The sequence below is a fragment of the Chlorocebus sabaeus genome, chromosome 1 (assembly GCF_047675955.1).
Source record: "Chlorocebus sabaeus isolate Y175 chromosome 1, mChlSab1.0.hap1, whole genome shotgun sequence".
Lineage (NCBI taxonomy): Eukaryota > Metazoa > Chordata > Mammalia > Primates > Cercopithecidae > Chlorocebus > Chlorocebus sabaeus.
Window position 1 is genome coordinate 120,889,263 of NC_132904.1, and position 23,272 is coordinate 120,912,534.

The window sequence follows — 23,272 nt, forward strand, 5'->3', positions numbered from 1 at the left end:
AGGTCACATATCTCTCTCTCTGTGATTGGTTCCTGGTGCCTTATTTAGTTCATCTGGTGGTGTCATCTTTTTCTGGATGGTCTTGATGATTGTGGATGTTTATCAGCGTCTGGCTATTGAAGAATTAGGTATTTATTGTAGTCTTTGCAATTTGTACTTGTTTGTACTCATCCTTTTTGGGAACGCTTTCCAGGTGTTCAGTGATACTTGCGTGTTATAATCTAAGTTTTTGGTCACAGTAGCCATATCTGCATTAGGAGGTATCTGAAGCACAGTCACACTGTGGTTGTTGCAGACTTGTGTAGGTACAATCTTGGCGGTCTTGGATAAGATCTGGAACAATTCTCTGGATTACCAGGTAGAGACTCTGTTGTTTTTCCTTAGACTCTCAAATAAATGGAGTTTGTCTCTGTGCTGAGCTGCCTGGAGCTGGGAGAGGGGTAACACAAGCACCCTTGTGGCCACCACCACTGGGATTACTCTGAGTCTGACCTGAAATCAATATCGCACTGGGTCTTTCCCAAGGCCAGCTATAACTACTATCTGGCTACTGCCTGTGTTTCCTCAAGATCCTAGGGCTCTACAGTCAGCAGGTGGTGAAGCTAGTGAGTCTTGTGTTCTTCCCTTAAGGGTCGTGAGTTCTCCCTGGCCCTGGGTGGGTCCGGAGATGCTGTCTGGGAGCCAGGACCTGGAGATGGCAACCTTAGAAATCTACCTGGTGCTCTATTCTGTTATGGCTTGAGCTAGTGCCAAAACTACTGGATAAAGACCTTCCCACTCTGTCCTCCCCTTTTTCCCAGGCAGAGGAGTTTCTTTCCATGTTTACCATCACCATGGGCTCTTGGGGAGTACTGCCACGGTACTGCAGTGTTCACTTAAGGCCCATGGGCTCTTGAGTCAGCTTGTGGTGAATGCTACTGGACCTGGGACTCATCTTTCAGAGCAATGGGCTCCCCTCTGGCCCAGGGTAGGTCCACATATCTTGTCTAAGGGCCAAGGCCTAGAATCGGGAACCCCAAGAGTCGACTTAAGGCTCTTCCCCACTGTGGCTGAGCTGGTACCTAAGCTCAAGATAAAGTCCTTTTACCTCTTTCCTCGTCTTTTCTCAAATAGAAGGGGATCGCTCCTTGTAGCCACCACAGTTGTGAATGTGTGCTGGGTCATGCCTGATTATTCAGGGCACAAGGGCTCTTTAGTCAGCAGGTGATGAATCCTGCTAGGACTGGGTTCTTCTCTTCAAGGCTGCATGTTACCTTCTGGTCTAGAGTCTGTCTGGAAATATCATCCAGGAGTTATGGCCTGGAATGGAGGCCTGACAACGCCCAGTGCCCTATCCTATTGTGGCTTAGCTGGTATCCAAGTTGCAAGACAAAGTCCTCTTTACTCTTTTCTCTTCTCTCCTCAAGCAAAGATAGGGTTCTATTTTGGAGCTGTGAGCTATGCTGCCTGGGGTTGGGGGAGGGGTGGCACCTGCACTCCCTTAGCTACCCCAGCTGGCATCTCACTAGCTGGCTTTGAGCCCTGAACAGCAATAGTACTTGCCCAAGAATTGTAGTTTTTGTGACCTACACAGCCTTTCAAATTTGTTTAGGACCCCAGAGCACTTTAGCCTGTGGTGGTGAGGTGTGCTGAAACTGAAATTCCAACCACCTGGATGGACAATTCCTCTCTGGCTGAGGCTGGTCTAAATGCACCTTCTTTGGCCACCAGCTGCGTTCTGCCTGGTGTTAGCAGCACTGTGTTCCATTACAGAGTCCCACAAATGCTCTACCTCCCGACCCCTAAGTGCATAGATTCTCCCTCCACGCCATGTGGTGTCTGTCGGGGAATGAGGAAGGAGTAGTGTAGGCAATTCAAGACTGTCTTTCCTCCCCTCTTCAGTGCTTCTTTCGGCAATATGAAGTTAAAACCAGGTTCTGTGATTGCTCACCTGATTTTTGGTCCTTTGGAAGATGCTTTTTATGTAGATAGTTTTAAAATTTGGTGTTCCTTTGGGGAGGATGATTGGTGGAGGCTTCTATTTGGCTGTCTTGCCCTGCTTCCTCCAAATCTGAAATTCTGTACCTGTTAAGCAACTCTTCTTACCGCCAGCTCCTGGTAACTACCATTTTATGTTGTTTGTTTGTATTTATTTATTCTTTAAATTTTATTTTATTTCAGTAGCTGTTGGGGAACAGATGACTTTTGGTTACGTGGATAAGTTCTTTAGTGATGATTTCTGAGATTTTGGTGCACCCATCACCCGAGCAGTGTACACTGTACCCAATATGTAGTCTTTTATTTCTCACCCCTTCCCACTCTTCCCCCAAAGCCCCAGAAGTCCATTCTATTATTCTTACGTCTTTGCATCCTCATAGCTTAGCTCCCACTTATAAGCGAGAACACACAATATTTGGTTTTCCATTCCTGAGTTACTTCACTTAGAATAATAACCTCCAACTCCATCCAAGTTGCTGCAAAAGCCATTATTTTATTTCATTTTATGGCTGAATAGTATTACATGGTGTATATAAACACCACATTTTCTTTATCTACTCATTGGTTGATGGACATTTATGTTGGTTCCATATTTTTGCAGTTGCAAATTGTGCTTCTATAAATATGCCTGTACCAGTGTCTTTTTCATATAATGACTTCTTTTCCTTTGGGTAGATACCCAGTAGTGGGATTGCTGGATTGAATGGCATTTCTACTTTTAGTTCTTTAAGGAATCTTCATGATGTTTTCCATAGTGGTTGTACTAGTTTACATTCCTACTAGCAGCGTAAGTGTTCCCTTTTCACCACATCCATGCCAACATCTATTTTGTTTTATTTTTAAAGTATGACCATTCTTGCAGGAGTAAGGTGATATCTCATTGTGGTTTTAATATGCATTTCCCTGATAAGTAATGATGTTGAGCATTTTTTCATATGTTTGATGGCTGTTTGAATATCTTCTTTTGAGAATTTCAAATTCATGTCCTTTGCCCACTTTTCGATGGGATTATTTGTTTTTTTTCTTACTGATTTGAGTTCTTTGTAGATTCTGGATATTAGTCCTTTGTTGGATGCACAGTTTGCAATTATTTTCTCCCACTCTGTGGGTTGTCTGTTTGCTCTGCTAATTATTTATTTTGCTGTGTAGAATCTTTTTAGTTTAATTAGGTACTGTATATTTATTTTTGTTTTTGCTGCATTTGCTTTTGGGTTCTTAGCCATGAATTCTTTGCCTAAGCCGATGTCTAGAACAGTTCTTTTGATGTTATCTTTTAAATTTTTTATAGTTTCAGGTCTTAGGTTTAAGTCTTTGGTCCATCTTGAGTTGATTTTTTATAAGCTGAGAGATGAGGATCCAGTTTTATTCTTCTACATGTGGCTTGCCAGTTATTCCAATGCCATTTACTGAATAGGGTGTCCTTACCCTATTCAGTTGACTGTAAGTATTCAACTTTATTTCTAGGTTCTCTAATTTGTTCCATTGGTCTGTGTGCCTGTACTATGTATGTACTACAGGTACTAAGTATGTACGCATACTATGCTGCTTTGGTATCTATAGTCTTGTAGTATAGTTTGAAATTGGATAATATGATGCCTCCAGGTTTGTTCTCTTTTCTTAGTACTGCTTGGTCTATGTGGGCTCCTTTTTTGTTTTCATATGAATGTCAGCATTCTTTTTTTCTATTTCTGTGAAGAATGATGGTGGTATTTTGATGGGAATTGCATTGAATCTGTAGGTGGCTTTTGGCAGTATCATCATTTTAACAATGTTGATTCTACCTATCCATGAGGATGGGATGTGTTTCCATTTGTTTATGTCATCTATGATTTCTTTCAGCAGTGTTTTATAGTTTTTCTTGTAGAGATCTTTCACCCCTTTGGTTAAGTATATTCCTAAGGTTGGTGTGTGTTTGTTTGTTTGCCGCTGTTGTGAAAGGGATGGAGTTCTTGATTTGATTCTCAGCTTGGTCGTTGTCGGTGTATAGCACTACGTTGATTTTATATCCTGAAACTTCACTGAGTTCATTTATCAGTTCTAGGAGCTTTTTGGATAAGTCTTTAGGGTTTTCTAGGTATATGATCATATAATCAGCAAACAATGACAGTTTGACTTCTTCTTCAAGTTTAGATGTTATTTCTTTCTCTTGCCCGATTGCTCTGGCTAGGACCCATTTCATTTTCTAATTCTATGAATTTGACTACTGTGTTAGGGTTCTCTAGAGGGATGGAACTGATGGAATAGATAAATATATATAAGGGGGAGTTTATTAAGTATTAACTCACATGATCACAAGGTCCCACAATAGGCCATCTGCAGGCTGAGGAGCAAGAACAACCACTCTGAGTCCCAAAACAAAAGAACCTGGAGTCCGATGTTTGAAGGCAGGAAGCATTCAGCACACAAGAAAGATACAGTCTGGGAGGCTAGGCTGGTCTTTCTTTTTACGTTTTTCTGTCTGCTTATATTCTAGCCTTGCTGGCAGCTGATTAGATTTTTGCCAACCCGGAGTAAGAGTGGCTCTGCCTTTCCCAGCCCACTGACTCAAATGTTAATCTCCTTTGGCAACACCCTCACAGACAGACCCAGGATCAATACTTTGTATCCTTCAATCCAAGCAAGCTGACACTCAGTATTGACCATCACAAGTCTACCCCTTGTCAACTTGAGCCCATACTCATCTCCTGAGATCATACATAATCTTCAAATAAAGACAAAAATAAGATCCTAATTATGCCTAGCTTCAACTATTCTTCATACAACCGGAAACACACAAATCCCCAACCAAAATACTATTACATAAAGTTAACAATACTTAAATGCTGATGTGAAATCAATAACTCTATGTCACATGATAAAGGAGAGAGGAAATTAAATGAAGATATTTTCTTAGTACAGGTATATACTTGCACAAACATGTTTTTAACAAAAGAAGAAGGAAATACTCATGACAGTTGCAGTCCTTGTTTCTGCACTGGTCACATGATTGTAGCTGGTATGATGACCACCTTCTTCTACTTGCCTTCAGCAAGCACCTCAGAGGGTCTTGGTTTTTTCCTGGTGGAGTGACCCAAACCTTCACTTCTGAAGGGTCTGGGTCATTTGTAGTCCTGCCTGGATTGGGCTGTTGTAGTTTCCCATTGACCTTAATCACAGGGCATGGTAATACTAAGAGACGCCCTAATAGACCTCCTGTATTCCATGCATACTCCTTACCTCTGTTGAGGAGTAGTAGACTGATTTCATCTCGAAAGTCCGGGTCGGTCACCCCAGCCAACACTGTATCTCCCTTTTTAGCCTATTGACTTAAAGACAGTAGGAGCCCAAAGTGTCCAGGTAGCCAGGTTGACTTCCAGTTGATTGTGTCTCCTGATGGCAGCATTCCTCTGGAACTAAGACCTCTAGGCCAGCAGAATGTAATATTGTGGGAACAGGAAGCAAAAATTTTGCTAGTGGATCACTAGGGGTGATGGTGAGTGGTGCCACCTCCACCCCTTGATTCCTGGACCCATTAATCCTGGCTATGAGAGGAACAGTACCATATATTGGAAGCTGATTCAGAGCATACACAGCCTTCTGGAGAACTTTGCCCCAGCCCTGCAAAGTTTTGTCACCTAGTTGGCATTGTAATTGTGACTTCAAAAGGACATCCCATCATTCTATCAATCCAGCTGCTTCAGGATGATGGGAACTGATAAAACCAGTAAGTTCCATGAGCAGAAGCCCACTGGCTGCACTTCTTCAGCTGTAAAGTCAGAGGTAATGCTGTGTAGAATACCATGACGGTAGATAAGGCATTCTGTGAGTACACAGATGGTAGTCTTGGCAGAAGCATTGCGTGCAGAATAGGCAAACCCATATCTGGAGTCAGTGTCTATTCCAGTGAGGACAAACCTCTGCCCTTTACGTGATGGAAAAGGTCCAGTATAATCAACCTGCCACCAGATAGCTGGCTGATCACCCTGAGGAATGGTGCCATATTGAGGGCTCAGTGTTTCTCTCTTCTGCTGGCAAAGTGGACGCTCAGCAGTGGCTGTAGCCAGGTCAGCCTTGGTGAATGGCAGTCCATGTTGCTGAGCCCATGTGTAACCTCCATCCCCACCACCATGGCAACTTTGTTCATGGGCCCATTGGGTGATGATGGGTGGCTGGGGAAAGAGGGTGAGTGATGTCCACAGAATGGGTCATCCTATCCACTTCATTATTAAAATCCTTCTCTACTGAGTTCACCTGTTGGTGAGCACTCTCATGGGATACAAATATCTTCACAGTTTTTTACCCCTCAGAGAGGTCCATTCACATAACTCTTCCCCAGATTTCTTTGTCACCAGTTTTTCAATCATGCTTCTTTCAAGTCCCTGACCATCCAGTCAAACCATTGGCTACAGCGGATGAGTCAGTATATAATGGCACATCTGGCCATTTCTCCTTCCATGCAAAGTGCATAACCAGGTGCACTACTCGAAGTTCTGCCCACTGGGAAGATTTCCCTTCACTGCTGTCCTTCAGGGATGTCCTAGAAAGGGACTGAGGTTCTGCAGCTGTCCACTTTCGGGTGATGCCTGCATATTGTGTGGAACCATCTGTGAACCAGGCCCTAGTCTTCTTTTCCTCTGCCAGTTGATCATAGGGAACTCCGTAAGAGGCCATTGGTGCAGGCTGGGGGAGGGAAGGCAGGGCGGCAGGAATGGAGACCATGGGCATTTGAGCCACTTCCTCATGTAACTTACTTGTGCCTTCAGGACCTGCCCACGCCTGATCACGTATATACCACTTCCATTTGATGATGGACTGCTGCTTTGTATGACCTGCTTTATGGCAGATGGGTCAGAAAGCACCCACTTCATGATAGGTAGTTCAGGTCACATGGTAACTTGATGATCCTTAAGTTTTCACCAAAGCCCAGTAACAGGCTAGGAGCTGTCTCTCAAAAGGAGAGTAGTTATCTGCAGAAGATGGCAGGGCCTTGCTCCAAAATCCTAGAGGCCTGTGCTGTGTTTCACCTATGGGGGCCTGCCAAAGGCTCCAAACAGCAGCCTTATCTGCCTCTGACACCTCAGGCACCATTGGATCTGCTGGATCATATGACCCAAGTGGCAGAGCAGCTTGCGCAGCAGCCTGGACCTGTTGTAGAGCCTTCTCCTGTTCTGGACCCCACTCAAAACTGGCAGCCTTTCAGGTCACTTGAAAGTAAGTATTAACTCACATGCTCACAAGGTCCCACAGTAGGCCATCTGCAGGCTGAGGAGCAAGGAGAGCCAGTCTGGGTTAACACACCTAAATGAGGAATGTGTTGACACCAAAATCCAAATCGGCCCACTAGGCATTGTGTCTCTTTTGTGATTGTAGGAAGGAATATCTTGACAGGCCCCACACCACTGGACCCCTAGACATTTTACTGAGGTAGAAGTTCCCTGAATTTTAGTCAGATTTATTTCCCATCCTCTGGCATGCAAATGTCTCACCAATAAATTCAGTGTGTTTGCTACTTCTCGCTCACTGGATCTAATCAGCATAATGTCATCAATGTAGTGGACCAGCGTGGTATCTTGTGGAAGTAGAAAGTGATCAAGGTCTCTCCGAATAAGATTATGACACAAAGCTGGAGAGCTAATATACCCCTGAGGTAGGACAGTAAAGGTATATTGCTGGCCTTGCCAGCTGAAGGCAAGTTGCTTCTGATGGACCTTATGGACAGGAATGGAGAAAAAGGCATTTGCCAAGTCAATGGCTACATACCAGGTACCAGGAGATGTGTTAATTTGCTCAAGCAATGAAACCACATCTGATACAGCAGCTGCAATTGGGGTCACCACTTGGTTAAACTTATGATAATCCACTGTCATTCTCCAGGATCCATTGTCTTCTGCACAGGACAAATGGGAGAGTTGAATGAGGATGTGGCGGGAATCACCAACCCTGCATCTTTCGAGTCCTTGATCATGGCACGAATTGCTGCAATCCCTCCAGGGATGCAATATTATTTTTGATATACTATTTTTCTAGGTAGAGGCAGCTCTAATGGCTTCCATTTGGCCTTTCCCACTATAATAGCCCTTACCCTACCAATCAGCCAATGTGGGGGTTCTGCCTGCTGCTGAGTATGTCTGTGCCAATTAATACATTCTGGCACTGGGAAAGTGACCACAGGATGAGTCTGGGGACTCACCAGACCCACTGTAACTCAGACCTGAGCTAAAACTCCATTAATTACCTGACCTCCATAAGCCCCTTCTTTAACTGGAGGACCACAATAACGTTTTGGGTCCCCTGGATTCAGTGTCAACTCAGAGCCAATGTCCAGTAGTCCCCGAAACGTCTGATCGTTTCCCTTTCCCCAGTGCACAGTTACCCCGGTGAAAGGCCAGAGGTCTCCTTGGGAAAGGATGGGAGAAAGATTCACTGCATAAATTGTCGGTAATGTAGTGGGGTCCTTCCTCAAGGGGACCGGCCTCCCCTTTATTCAAGGGACTCTGGGTCTGTAAACTGGCTCAAGTCTGGAAATGGATTGAGGGGCCATGATTCTCTGTTTTTATACTTCACATTAATCTTTTGTCCATTTGACATAGAAGTTTTCTGCTTATATAAATTAAGTAGGAATGCAGTAGGCTTCCTGTCAGTTTCACTTCTAGGAACACCATGAGTAATTAGCCAATGCCAGAGCTCTACATAAGTCAGACTATTCTAATTGCCGCTTTGCCTCTGCTGTCTATTGTGGTAGCTACACCCACGTTGCCTTTGATGGTTGAGTGCTGCCACTTGGCCCCTGCCACTTCGGAATCCAATTATTCCCATTGTATTTAAATTTTGTAGTTAAGTGACTGTGGTTCCCACTGTTAGATCTGACATACAGAGAAGAGCAATTACAGGACTCTTCAAAGATGTAGGTGCTGCCCTCACAAATCTGTTTCGCAAGACATTGGTCAGGGTTATATCTTCTGGACCCTCTCAGTTGGGATGAGTAGGTCTAAAGTGACTAATCCACTCCATCATCTCAATCTCCCTAAGCCTTTGGATCCCTTCCTGTACGTTAAACCAAGGGAGATCAGGCATTTCCAGCTCACTCACAGTGGGCCATCTTTTACTCCATATTTCAGCCAACCAAGCAAATAAGCTATTAGAACCTTTTTTAACTCTCTGAGCTGCAACATTAAATGCAGAGTCCCTACTTAGTGGGCAGGCCCAAATCAATAAATTCAGCCTGATGCAACTCTGTTTCTTCCACCATTATCCCACACCCTTAATATCCATTCCCGTGCCTGCTCTCCAGATTTCTGTTTACATAAATTAGAAAACTCAAGCAGTTCTTTTCGAGTGTAGCACACTTCTTCATGGGTCACACTCTCAACCTGACCTCTAAGGGCCCACCGGGACTTTAATCCAGTTATAGGTCTAGAAACAAACAGGATTTTGGGGGTGGCTCCTGAGGAGAATCAACATTATCTTGCCTGGCAACTGCCTCAGGGGAGGCCATCACTGTTGCCTATGCATCACAGGGTTTATCTCCTCAGACAAAGGTGGAAATACTGATGGCAGCATGGGTTGGGGAGGGGATGTTGCCACTATCCTTGGGGATGGGGAAGCTGTTTCTTCTGGCAAAAAAGGTTCATCAGAGTTTACAGGCTCAGTGTCCCCTGTGTCATCAGGGTCCTCCCACACGTCCCAATTCCGAGTCACAGGGTCCCATTCTTTTCCAATCAATGCCTTCACTTTAACAGTAGACACCTGTCAAGGCTGTGCATGCAACTTTCATTGCAGGTCAGCCACTTGCATGATAAGAGCTTATGTCTGATTTTCCACAATTTCAGGTCTTTCTCTACAGGTGATAAGACTCTTACTCAGGGCAATCTTAGAAGATTTGAGGTTCAGTATCTGCTTCTGAAGTCAGGAGTTAGAATCCATGAGTTCATCATTTTCTTTCATCACTTTGTCCAGTGAACTTAGGAGTAGCCAACCAACTTCATTATGTTCCTTGATGCTCCACATATGGTCAAAGGTATTTTATATAGAGTCACTAAACTCCTTGCCTCTCACGAGCGATGAATTGCGAATGTCAAATGGATTTATTTGACATAACTCTCTACACAGTTCACACCGAGGACTATCAGTGTTCTTCATACTATTAGAAGTAGAGTCCTTAACATTTTTGGGTTTCATCATATTAAGCAGCCAACTGCAGAAACCCCCAAACCAACAAAAGAACTCCATCTTTAATACTCTGTTCCTCTGGAACCACTCCTGGTACCAAAATCTATATTAGTCAGGGTTCTTTAGAGGGACAGAACTAATGGAGTGTGTGTGTGTGTGTGCGCGCGCGCGTGTGCAAAAGGAGTTTATTAACTCACATGATCACAAGGTCCCACAATAGGCCATCTGCAGGCTGAGGAGCAAGGAGAGCCAGTCCCACTTCCAAAACTAAAGAACTTGGAGTCCAATGTTCGAGAGCAGGAAGCATCCAGCATGAGAGAAAGATGTAGGCTGGGAGGCTAGGCCAGTCTCTCTTTTCACATTTTTCTGCTTGCTTGTATTCTAGCCTTACTGGCAGCTGATTAGATTGTGCCCACTGAGGTTAAGGTGAGTCTGCCTTTCCTAGCCCACTGACTCAAATGGTAATCTCCTTTGGCAATGCCCTCACAGACCCACCCAGGATCAATACTTTGTATCCTTCAATCCAATCAAGCTGACACTCAGTATTAACCATCACAGCTACTTTAGACCTTCATGTGAGTAGAATTATACATTATTTGTCTTTTTGTAACTGGCTTATTTCACTTAGTATTATGTCCTTAAGGTTCATCCATGTTGTTTAATGTGAAACGGTTTTATTTTTAAGGCTAAATAATATTCCATTTTATGTATAGAATATATTTTGTTTATTCATCCATCAGTGGACATTTGGACTGATTCTGCCTCTTACCTGTTAAAAATTAGCACTGTTAGGAACATGTGTGTACAGACATCTCTGAGACTCTTGCTTTCTTTTGAATATGTACCCAGAAGTAAGATCATATGGTGGCTGTATTTATAGTTTTTTACGGAACGTCTATGCTATTTTCCATAGGGGTTATACCATTTTATAGCTCCAACAACAGTGTACAAGGCTTTCAATTTCTCACATCCTCACCAACACCTGTTATTTTTTATTTTTTTGATAGTAAGTATCCTATTGGGTGTGAGGTGATCATTTCATTGTGGTTTCAGTTTGCCTTTTTCTGATGATTAGTGATGCTGAGCATCTTTTCGTATGCATGTTAGCCAATTTGTATATCATCTTTGGAGAAACGTTTATTCAAGTCCTTTGTCCATTTTTAATGTGATTAGTTTGGTGTTATTTTGTACTCTTTTTGTCATTTCAGATTTTTTTTGTGTGTTTCACTTTGGATGGTTTCTATTGTTATGTTTTCAGGTTTACTTCTGCAACATCTATGCTGGTAGTATTCCCATTCACTGTTTTTTTAATCTCGAATCATAGTCTTAAAATTGTAGTTTTCATCTTTAGAAGTTTGATTTGTCTTTTTTGTATCCTAACATTTGGAACATATAAAATACATTTGTAGTAACTACTTTAGTGTTTTTCTCTGCTAATTCTAACAACTGTGTCAGTTCTAGGTCGTTTTGATTGATTATTCTCCTGATTGTGAGTTGTGTTTTTCTGCCTCTTTGTGTTCTTAGTAATCTTTGGTTGGATGCCCAATGTTGTGAGTTTTACCATGTTAGTTGCTGGATGTCTTTACATTCTTGAACCTGGTTTTGGCATACAGTCAAGTTCATTTGAGGACTTGCTTTTATAACTTGTCAGGTGAGTCTGGTGCAGTACTCAGTCTAGGATTAGTTTTTATTCCCTACTGCTCAGATAAGATCATTCTGAATACTCTACCTAATGTTCTGTGAAATACAAGTTTTTCAAGTTTGATTGGTGGAAATAAGGACCAATTATTCCTGGAGCTATGTGTACTGTAGTCACTGTTCTCTTTTATTTTGGATGGTTCTCTCCCTAGCCTCAGGTTATTTCACTGCATACATACACCAATCAGTGCTCTGCTGTGTACCAGGAGACTCTCTGTTCATCTCTGGGATGCTGTCTCTGGGCAACTTTCTTCTCTCTGGTACTTTGTCCTGTGAACTCTAATTGCCTTTGTCTCCCTGCACTCTTAACTCCATCTCTTGAATTCATAGAGCCCATCAGGCTTCACTTCAATTTCCCTGCCCTGTGCCACTGCCTGGAACCTTCCAAGGCAGTAATCTCTGGCAGTTATAGGGTTTACTTCACTTGTTTCCCGTCTGTCAAAGAGCAGTGTCATTTGTTACCTGGTATCCAATGTCTTGAGAACCATCATTTCTTGTATTTGTTTGATTTGTGTACTTTTTAAAACTTTTAAAATTTTTTTGGTGGCTTAAGATTGGAGGGCAAATGTGGTTCCTGTTACTCTGTTTTGGTCAGAAGCAGAAGCCCTGTTTACTTGTAGTTTTAATCTGAAAAGACTGTTGTGCTACATTCTTACAGAAAAACTTTTTGTTTGAGATGGGAGTCTTGCTCTGTCGCTCAGGCTGGAGTGCAGTGGTGCAATTTCAGCTCACTGCAACCTCTGCCTGCTGGGTTCAAGTGATCCTCCACCCTCAGCCTCCTGAGTAGCTGGGATTACAGGCCCGTGCCACCACTGCCCGGCTAATTTTTGTATTTTTAGTAGAGATGGGTTTTCACCATGTTGGCCAGGCTGATCTGGAATTCCTGGCCTCATGTTATCCATCTGCCTTGGCCTCTCAAAGTGCTGGGATTACAGGCCTGAGCCACCACACCTAGCCTGGAAAAACTCTTCTAATAGTAGCTATTGCTCATTTCTCTTTGAGAGGAGATAAAGCAGCCAGCAGAAATTTTTGAAGATATCCTTGGGATATTAAACTGATTTCCTGACTCCTTAGTTTCTGGGAATTTCTTGAGTTATTTGGATAAAGAAGCTAATTTTAAATAATAATTTTAGGCAATTCCTAACCATGTTATGATTTTATTCTCAGAATTAAGAAAAAGAGAGAGCAAGAACGTTATGCTGAAGAGCAGAGGATCCTAAGAATGAACTTTCATGAAGATCCATATTCAGGAGACAAAATGAGTGAGATATTAGCCCAGTTACAACTTGAAGAAATAAAAGGAGCCAGAGAAAAACAACAGAGAGAAAAAGAATACCTGAGGTAATTTGAAAGGTCTTCATGATATTCTGGCTCTAGAGGAGACTTGGTAGAAAGTCATTGTTCTCATTTTCCTTAGAAGAGAATTGATTGTGTCTTTTCATACTTTTCCTCATTTAGGAGTTCATAACTTAACCAAATTTTTTGATTGCCTAATACTTCTTGGGTATAGCCCTGCATTTTTCACAGTACAAAGAGGAAATATCAAGGCTCAGAGATACGAAATAGATTTAACAGTTAAAGCTGGCTGTAAAGTCAGGATTCATGCCCACTTTCTTTCTAGTAGTTCACTTTGCCTGATCATACTTTATTTTTACAGATATGTAGAAGCTTTACGAGCCCAAATCCAGGAGAAAATGCAGCTGTATAATATTACTTTACCTCCACTATGTTGTTGTGGTCCTGATTTTTGGGATGCTCATCCTGATACCTGTGCCAACAACTGTATTTTCTATAAAAACCACAGGGGTAAGTTTCTTGAAGGAATAGTCAGGGCCTAATGGCAACAAGAAAAATCAATAAGAGTAGTGATAGTAGTAATTTACCATTTATTGAATGCTTACTATGTGTCAGAGACTGTTATAAACCCTTTTTAAAATAACTATTTGAGGCAATGAAAAAATTATAATGAGTTATATTTCTCTTGGAGATCTGTTATCTTCTTGTCTCCATTTATGTTGGGGAAATATTTTCAGCTCATTCTACTGTAGAAGGACTTCAGTTCCAGGTCCTTTAACTGAAGACTATTAGAATTTGCCTTTTATGTAAGTTAGGACTCTATCCAGTTGAATTCCCTATTACCCAAATACTTTAATGGCATGTAACATGGATGTATTACCATGTATATCCACATTAGATTGCTGGTTCTGCCAGGAGGCACTGAGGAAAATAAGAAACAGTATAAACTCTATCAGGAGTGTCCCAGGTAGAGAAAACTTAGTCCTTCATATTGTCTTTAATATTTCTATTTCCTATGCATCCTTAAATACATTGATTTATATAGTGTAAAGATTATGTCGCCCTCATGTATACACTAGGAATACTGCCAGTATATATATTCCTAGTGCTTCATCTGTATGATATGAGTTTCTTACCAGCTTTATTTTAAAAAACACAAATCTAATTATGCCATTTCCCTATTCGAAAACCTCTAGGGCTCCCCATTGCAGTATAAGATGCATGGCATATTTGGTGTATTTTCTCTCTGGCTCTGGGCCCTACTCCAGCCTTATCAAAGTTGCTATTCCCAGTATGTGCCATATTGTTCACTCCTTTTGCACCTCACACACTCAGTTCTCTGTGTTATTTCCTTTACTCTTGTTATTTTCTTCAAAACTCATCTTAAGTGTTACCACTTCTGGGAGTCTTCCATCCTGTCCTAGGTAGTTGTACATTCATTCCCAGCTTCATTCTATGATGACATTTTTTTTTTTCGAGACAGTCTTGCTCTGTTGTCCAGGCCAGAGTGCAGTGGCACGATCTCAGCTCACTGCAACCTCTGCCTCCTGGGTTCAAGTGCCTCAGCCTACTGAATACCTGGGATTACAGGTTTGCACCACCACATCCAGGTAGTTTTTGTGTTTTTAGTAGATATGAGGTTTTGCCATGTTGGCCAGGCTGATCTCGAACTCCTGACCTCAAGTGATCTGCCTGCCTCACCCTCCCAAAGTGCTGGAATTACGGGTGTGAGCCACTGTGCCTGGCCTATGTGACATTTTGTACATACCTCTGGTTTGGAAGTATTACATGGCAACTTAATTATTTTTGTGTCTATGCACTTTATTATCTTTTCTGTCCTCACAGAGTGCTTGTCATATAGTAAGTACTCAATAAATATTTATTCGGTAGATAGTTACTTGTAAGACTCTTGGTAGAGAAGCATTACTAATAAGATGGAGGCTGGTAGAGTTGTTTAGAATTTGACTTTATTCATTGCTGTGCAAACCTTTTTTTGCAGCATATACTCGGGCACTACATTCATTCATCAATTCCTGTGATGTCCCTGGGGGTAATTCAGCTCTTCGAGTCGCAATTCATAATTTTGCTTCTGCACACAGGCGGACTTTGAAAAATCTATAATAAGAATCTGAAATTAACTGGTAGTATTTTGGCTTTTACTTAAAATCAGCCCTGAGAGATTATTTAAGAAAAGCTGTTCAAGTTATAAAATATATACTCTGGAAAGAAATACTGTCTCATGTAATAACTGTCTTTATAATTAGATTGTAATCATTGTTTTAATCTGCCTTGGAACCAAGATTGAAAGCTGACTTACTCCTCTCTTCTCTCTTGTGAACCATATGGAGCCTATTATTTTAAAATATGATCAGACAAGTAAGGCTTCTCTTACTTTGCTCTGCTCTGATCAGAGAGCTCATGTGAAATCTTTGAGATTCTCTCATTTATCATCTTCTAAAACTGTGTTTTTGAGCTTGACAATACTGAAAATGTCTGGATGAAGCAGAAAAGAAAGTGATGAAATGTGTTTCTGAACATCAGTGGCCATCTATATTGCCATTACCTTTTCTAGTTGTATATAAGAATTCAAGATTATAAGAATTTAAATTTGTTGCACATTTTTTTCTCAAAATTTTTTCTCTTGTTTTTAAAAATATATTGCCTCTTTCCCCATTCAGTGACACTAGACATAGGAATTTTTAATTGTGTAATTTTCTGTTGCAGAAAAGGTAAATAAATCCTTTGTCTTTTGAATATCTTCTATGTGAAATAATTGTGAGTGACATTTGAAAAAGTGAATCTCAAGTCAAAGTGAGTAAATTCCTTATTTCCCTATTTTTAAAATCCTGGTGAATGACATGGCTACACGGCAAATGAAATAAAAATTGCCATAGTTGGTATGAATTTTTTATTTCCTTGCAGTTTTTCCTGATACAAAATATGAAAAGGTTTAATATTATGATTGAATATACATACTGACAGTTTCTTTTTTCTACTTTCTCTGATGTACAGTGCTGAAGAAGCACTTAGGTTTGTGCTCAAAATAAATAAATAAAAACTAAACATCTAGCCAAGGCTTTGAAAATAATTAGAATTACATGAATAAGATTGAATAGTTATGTAACCAGATTATCTAGTTCAGCCAAAATCCTTGAAGTAATTATAACTTGATTCAGCCTTTAAGCATTGTATTTTTTAACAGCTCTATTGGGATATCATTCACATATTATATATAATTGACACATTTAATGCATATAATTCAGTGGTTTTTAGTATATTCACTGGTTGTGCAACCATAACCACTATAAAATTTTCACTCTAAAATAAGAAGCCCCCATGATCCAGCAATCTCATTTCAAGGTATATCTCCAAAAGAATTGAAAGTAGGATCTCAAACAGGTATTTGCACACCCATGTTTATAGTGGCATTAATAATAGCCAAGGTGGAAGCAACTCAAATGTCCATCAGTGGATAAATAGTAAATAATATATGGTATATTCAATAAAATATTCAGTCTTAAAAAGGAAGGAAACCCTGTCACACACTGCAACACTATGCTAAGTGAAAAAAGCAGTCACAGAAGGACAAATACTGTCATATGCAGTACTTTAGGTAGTCAAATTAGTAGAGACAGAAAGTAAAATAGTGGTTGCCAGGAGCTGGAAGTAGGAGGATATGGAGAGCTTTGTTTAAGGAGTATGCAGTTGCAGTTTTGCAGGATGAAATGGCTCTGGAGATCTGTTTCACAACAATGTAAGTACACTTAACACTACTGAACTGTACACTTAAAAAATGGTTACGATGTTAGATTTTAGGTTATGTGTTTTTACCACAATTAAAAATTTTTTAAATAGAAAATAAAGGAATCTCTCATACCCATTGGTAGTCACTCCCCGTTTTCTCTCCCAAAATGCCCCTCCAACCATAGGCAATCACTAATTACTTTCTGCCCTATAGATTGGCCTATTGTGGACTTTTCATGTAAATTGAATATATCATTTGTGATCTTTTATGATAGAGTTTTTCATTTAACATGTTTTCAAACATATCTATCTTGTAGCATGTATCAGTATTTCATTGCTTTTCATTGCTGAATAGTGCTTTATTCTATGGATATACCACATTTTATTTATGCATTTATCAGTTGATAAACATTTGTTTCTACCTCTTGGCTATTACGAACACTGTTATGACCATTTGTTTGCAAGTTTTTCTGTAGACATATATTTTCATTTATTTTGGATATATACCTGGGAGTGGAATTACTGGGTCTTCTGGCAGCTCTGTTTAACCTTTTGAGAAACTGCAAACTTTTCAAAATGACTGCAGCATTTTACATTTCCACCAACAATATATAAGGGTTCAGATTTCTTCACATGTTCACCAACACTTGTCATTATCTGTGTCTTTGCTTATAGCCATCCCAGTGGGTGTAAAGTGATATTTCACTGTATTTTTAATTTCCATTTCCTCATGGCTGTTAATGTTGAGCATCTTTTCATATACTTTATGTCTTTCAGAGAACTGGCTTTTCAGATCCTCTGTTCACGTTGTAGTTGGGTTACTTGTCTTTTTATTATTGAGTTGTAAGTGTTCTCAGTGTATTCTACATATAGGTTTCTTATCATATGTATGATTTGCAAATATTTTCTCCCATTCTAGGGATTGTTTTTTCACTTTCTCTGTGATTTTCTTTGCAGCACAAAAATTTTAAATTTTGACAAAGTCTATTTTATCTACTTTTTGTTTTGTGGTTTGTGCTTCTGTTGTCTTGTGTAAGAAACCATTACCTAATTCAGGGTCACAAATATTTACTCCTAAGTGTTCCTCTAAAAGTCATATAGTTTTAGCTCTTATATTTAGGTCTGTAGGCCATTTTGAGTAAGTTTTTGCATATGGTATTAGGTAGTATTCCAGCTTCATTGTTTTGTATATAACCAGTATCCCAACACTATTTGTTGAAAAAGACTATTATTTGCCCCAGTAGGTTGAAAATACACATGAACTTCTATTTCTGAACTCTCAGTTGTGTTCCATTGATTTATATGTTTTACTTTACGCCAGTACAATCTGTCTTGATTACTGTAGCTCTGTGGTGAGTTTTGAAGTTTGGAAGTGTGAGGCTTCCAACTTTGTTCTTTTTCAAGATTGTTTTGCTCCTCTGGGTCCCTTGCATTTTCATATGAATTTTAAGATCACCTTCCTACAAAAAGCTGGCTGGGATTCTGATAAGGATTACATTAAATCTATTGATGAATTTGGGGACTGTTGCCATCTGACTTATGAACATAGGGTGTCTGCCCATTCATTTAGATTTTCTTTCATTTCCTTCAACAATGTTTTATAGTTTTCAAAGCGTAACATTTGCATTTATTTTCTTAGGTTTATTTCTAAGTATTTTATTCTTTGATGCTTTTGTAAATTGAATTGTTTTCTTGCAGATTGTTTATCACAGGTATAAAGAAATACAGTTTACTTTTTTGCACTTATTAATAGTTTTTTAGAGAAAACCTTAGGATTGTTTATATATAAGATCTTGTCATCTATAAGTAGCCTGTTATTTCTTTTCCTTGCCTAATTGCCCTGGCTAGAATATCCAATACAATGTTTTATAGAAATGGCAAACTGGACATCCTTGTCCTGTTTCTGATTTTAAGTGGAAAGCATTTAGTCCTTCACCACTATATAGGATGTTAACAGTGGATGTTCTTTTTCAAGTTGAGGAAGTTTCTTTCTATTACTAGTTTGTTGAGTGTTTTTATTATGGAAAGGTGTTGAATTTTGTCAAATATTCTTTCTGCATTTATTATTATCATGTATTCTTTGTCCTTTTTTTCTGTTAATATGCTGTATTACATTGTTTTCAGGTGCTAAATTACTTTGCATTACCAGGATAAGTTGTATTGGTTTTTATTTCTTTCTTTGGTCTTATACAACAATTTTATTTTGCTTGTTTGATTATACTATTTTTTTTTTTTTTTTTTTGGTTTGGTAATCTGAAACAGGTGAATTGACTTGTTTGACATCAAGTTAGTAGTAGAATTATGATGGGATTAGATCTTGCATTAGATTAGGAGTCTTTCAAGTCTTCTTTTAGCCTGTGAATATAAATTTCATCTGAGAATATGTGTGCTTTTGCATTATAATTTGGTTATATGTAGACAATGTCTAATGATTTATGTTTTTGAAGTTGGAGAATGCTGAGTAGCAGCTACCAACGAGGAAACCTGAGTCTCATGGCCCTTTGTGATGGTAGTATGGTGAATCCTGTTTGGATTGGATCAGTGTACTTTGGAAAGGAGCCTGGAATCTTAAGTGGTTTTTTTTGTTTGTTCTGTTTTGTTTTGTTTTTTAGTTTACAAATGTGTGAAATCAGAGTTGTATAGAAATATTCTACCAATTTTCGAGATTAGCAGGGGCCTATAAGAAAGGAGAGGTAAAGATAAAGAACTGAGCTGAAATGAGTAGATTTTGATTTGGGCAGTAGGAGTGCAAGGGGGACAGGATTAAATTTGAGTCCCGAATTTCAAACAGGGTAAATGGCAGGCATTTCAATTGAAAAATGATTAAGTAAGAATGAACATTTCCTAGATGACTGTTTCATCTTACTCAAACTTTCCTCAAACTTGCTATAGGTTTTTCCTTACCTTCACTACCAGTTGGTGACAGTGCTTCCTGTGTCACTGAAAAAATAAGCAATCAAAAGGAAACGTCACAAGTTTCCACCATCATACCTACCCACCTACTTGAGTCTGTTAATTCCTGTTAATGTGGATGAACTGTTCGTTCTCCTATCTTAGGCCTACCCTGGCATGTGGCTAGATCCAGTTCCCTCCCATCTACTCAAGGACATTTCTTCAGCATTTCTTCCCTCTCTCTTCTGCATCATCAGTTTTTCTTCTGACTACTAGAGTATTACTATCAGTTTATAAGCATATTGTAATTTTGCCGATCTTAAAAACCAACCAGCTAAAAAAAAAAAAAAAAAAGAGGTAGAAAAAAAAACACCTTTCTTTATCCTACATCTTCCTTCAGCTGCCACGGAACTTCCCTGCTTCCCTTCATAACAAAAATCCTTGAGTTGTGCGTATTTGCTGCTCCTATTCCTCTCCTCACATTGTCTCTCAGGTGCATTTTAGTGAGACTATTTACCTTTACCTCTTAATAAAAGTACTCTTATTAAAGTCACCCAAAACTTCCACATTGCTAAATCCAATGGTCATTCTCAGACTCCATCTTATTGTCTTATTTACTGTCTTACTGACTTACCTGTCAACAGAATTAAACATAATTAATCAATCTTTTTTTTTTTTGAAGTACCTTATTACCTGGTTCCTACAACACTAGAGCTTTTTATTTTTCTTCCAACTTCAACTGGCTATAGCTTCTTAGGTTTTTTGTTTTTGTTTTTTGTTGTTGTTGTTTTGCTGTTTCTCCCCCATCTTCAGTCCCTTAATATTGGAGTATCCTGGGGCTCAATCCTTGGACTTCTTTTCTGTCTTGCTTTTCACTTGATCTTTTGGTGATCTCTTCTTATCTCATGGTTTTAAATATTATCTATATACTGATAGCTCTCAAACTTATATATCTGGTCTGCAGCTGTTCTCTAACCTCCGGACTCATCTAACCCTGACTGCCTACTTGACATTTAGTTTTTCACAGATTTGCTCCTCCCACAGTCTTCCTCATATCAGTTAATAGCAGTTGCATCTTTCTAGTTATTGAGGCCAAAATCCTCATGAAAATCATTGACTCCCTCCTCCGCTGCTCATCTTTCGTCACTCCATCAGCAAATCATTTCAGTTCTACCTTTATAATAGATCTGCAGTTCTCATGGCTCCCTTTGCCATATGCCTGATCCACCCACCATTCTCTCTCTCATGGATTATTGTACGAGTTTCCCAAGTAATCTTCCTGTTTGCACCTTATGTATTTTCTCAATACAGTTGCCATACTTATATTAATATATCCCAAAACCAACCTTCTGATCTCTATCATTGCACACACTCACCAATAAAACCAACCAACAAAAAAATGTTTTCCTTACTGTAGTCTTCCCCATCTCAGAAAACAACAACTCCATCCTCTGTTTCTTGTGGCCAAAAAAAAAAGTGTGGAGTCAACCTTCATTCTTTTCTTAAACAACCCATATCCAATCCTTATTGGCTCCACCTAAAATATACTCAAAATGTAATTATTTTTCAGTGCCTTCCCCACTACAACCCTGGTCCAAGTCATCATGATATCTCATCCGAGTTCTTGCAGTAGCTCCCAAGTTGGTTTCTTGCTTCCATACTTGCCTCCTATAAACTGCTCTTAGCACAGCAGCCAAAACAGTGAAAATAATTAAGGTCATGCCGTTTCTCTGCTGGAAGCCTCCTTTGGCTATGCATTTTGCTCAGGGAAAACTGGAGCCCTTACAATGTCATACAGGCCCTACACAATCTGATTATTAGGTTATTAGGAATCATTTTACTTTGTTTTCCAGGTTTTCATTGCCATAGTGATTTGGAACAAATAATTTGGTTTCTCTGGGCAGCACTTTCCTCTTTTGTAAAATGAGAGGGTTATACTAAATGGCCTCCATCTACCCTATAGTTCTAACTTTCTAGGAATTTATTATTTGTTTTATAGTTTTGACCTCACTGTTTCTCATTTTTCAGTTCATTCGTTCTTCATGCTGATGTGTGGAGTGATGGTACGTTTTACTTGTGGACAGTGAGATAAGGGTGGAACAAGTTTATTCTCCTCTACTGTAACTCCAGGATTGATTGTGTTGTCTGAGTAGATGCAATTTCTGTAGGTCACAGTGGAATAGAAGGGCAGAACAGACGGCTACAGGAGCATGTGGACATGAGCCCACCAAGAGAGGCACAACCCCATGAAAGCTTAGCTTTAGCACTTACCTAGAAGGGAACTTTATTAATTTCCAGAACCCACAGCAAGAGGTGAAAATGTGTATGTGATAGAGTTAATTCCAGGATTATGGTAGTAGCAGGGGATATATATGCTGTACTTTTCCTATAACAACAATCAGAAAGCGTGTATGACATATTTTCCTAGGCATGCAGGGTGAAACAGCTTGCTCCAGTTGCTTTGACTTAATAAACTTCTGTGTCCTCTCCCTTCCATTGTTCCTGGATATTACTTAATTGTCCAGGCCTCACCCTTACCTATTTAACTTTTATGATGGACAGTCAACAACTTTATTGATGACCCACTGGGTACAGAGGCTAGAAACTCTTGCTTTTATATCTTCTGGACATTTAAGGTTTGATAAAGGAGGCAGCAGGTATTATTTTTCTGTGTTTATTTACTTAGATTCTGTTTTTAGAAGTAAAAATATATCCTTCAGTTTCTCTCTGAGTGTGGTGAGCATAATTTACTTGTGCCCTATCTTAAACATTTTTCATGCTTCTTAGAAAAAAAACATCTGGGAGATTGCAGCTGTTATAGAGGAAGAGAAAAGCAAATGGCCTCCTGGCATGCTGGATCCACTCTGTTGGGCGAAAGAGTTTAAATATGTTGGTTCAGATTTTTATAGTTCTCTTAAGGTGGAAATGAATGGTCCATCTCTGGTCTTGTTCTCTGTATTACTGACCACTGTTTGAGGTGAGCTGTATGGAAGCTCTCTAACATAGCTCACACCCTGCCAAGGAGAAGCCAAAGTGATTCCTTTTGATTAAAACAACATGGTGTTGTACCACGTGAGTTATCTTATACAGGCGCCAAGATGAGCCTACTCCTGGTAGAAGTTACCACTCAATTCTTGTCATAGATTCTCCCCATGCTCAGATGACTACAACAATAATTAATGGATGAACTTGTTAAACATGGCCATCTGATGTAATGCAGTATGAATCTTGCAGTGCCTTCTATAAAGTATTTTTGCCGAATAAAAGGTCGAAACTAAATACAATCAAGCTTGTCAGTCGTTCTCACTTGGTTTTTGGGAGAAAAGCCCTAATGTTCTAAGGAATCCATTGTATATAATAAATAACTTCTCTGCTGTTGATCTAGAATGGTACTAGTTATTTATGAACCATCCTTGAGGGAATTAAGAACATAATCACTCAACTATTTTCTGGTTTAGATGATGATAATATGTAACGAGAAAAGCCGTGAGGATTCCATTTGTAGGAAATACAAGGA

The 23,272-nt window shown here is 39.7% G+C and overlaps 1 protein-coding gene across 6 annotated transcripts in view; it reads left to right on the plus strand.

The window, feature by feature from the left end:
• Window positions 1-18,583, plus strand: part of CCDC15 (coiled-coil domain containing 15) — a 105,940-nt gene extending 87,357 nt beyond the window's left edge. For 2 of the 6 annotated variants that reach the window (XM_038005037.2, XM_073022012.1), the window contains 3 exons: window positions 12,991-13,164; window positions 13,481-13,629; window positions 15,119-18,582. In XM_038005037.2, coding sequence (XP_037860965.1) covers window positions 12,991-13,164; window positions 13,481-13,629; window positions 15,119-15,240 — 445 coding nt within the window. In that variant the 3' untranslated portion in view covers window positions 15,241-18,582. Of the gene's footprint in view, window positions 1-7,037; window positions 7,158-12,990; window positions 13,165-13,480; window positions 13,630-15,118 lie in introns of those variants that run through there. The other 4 variants (XM_073022014.1, XM_073022021.1, XM_073022017.1 and 1 more) reach the window with 3 other exon arrangements.
• The last annotated feature ends 4,689 nt before the right edge of the window (window positions 18,584-23,272 follow it).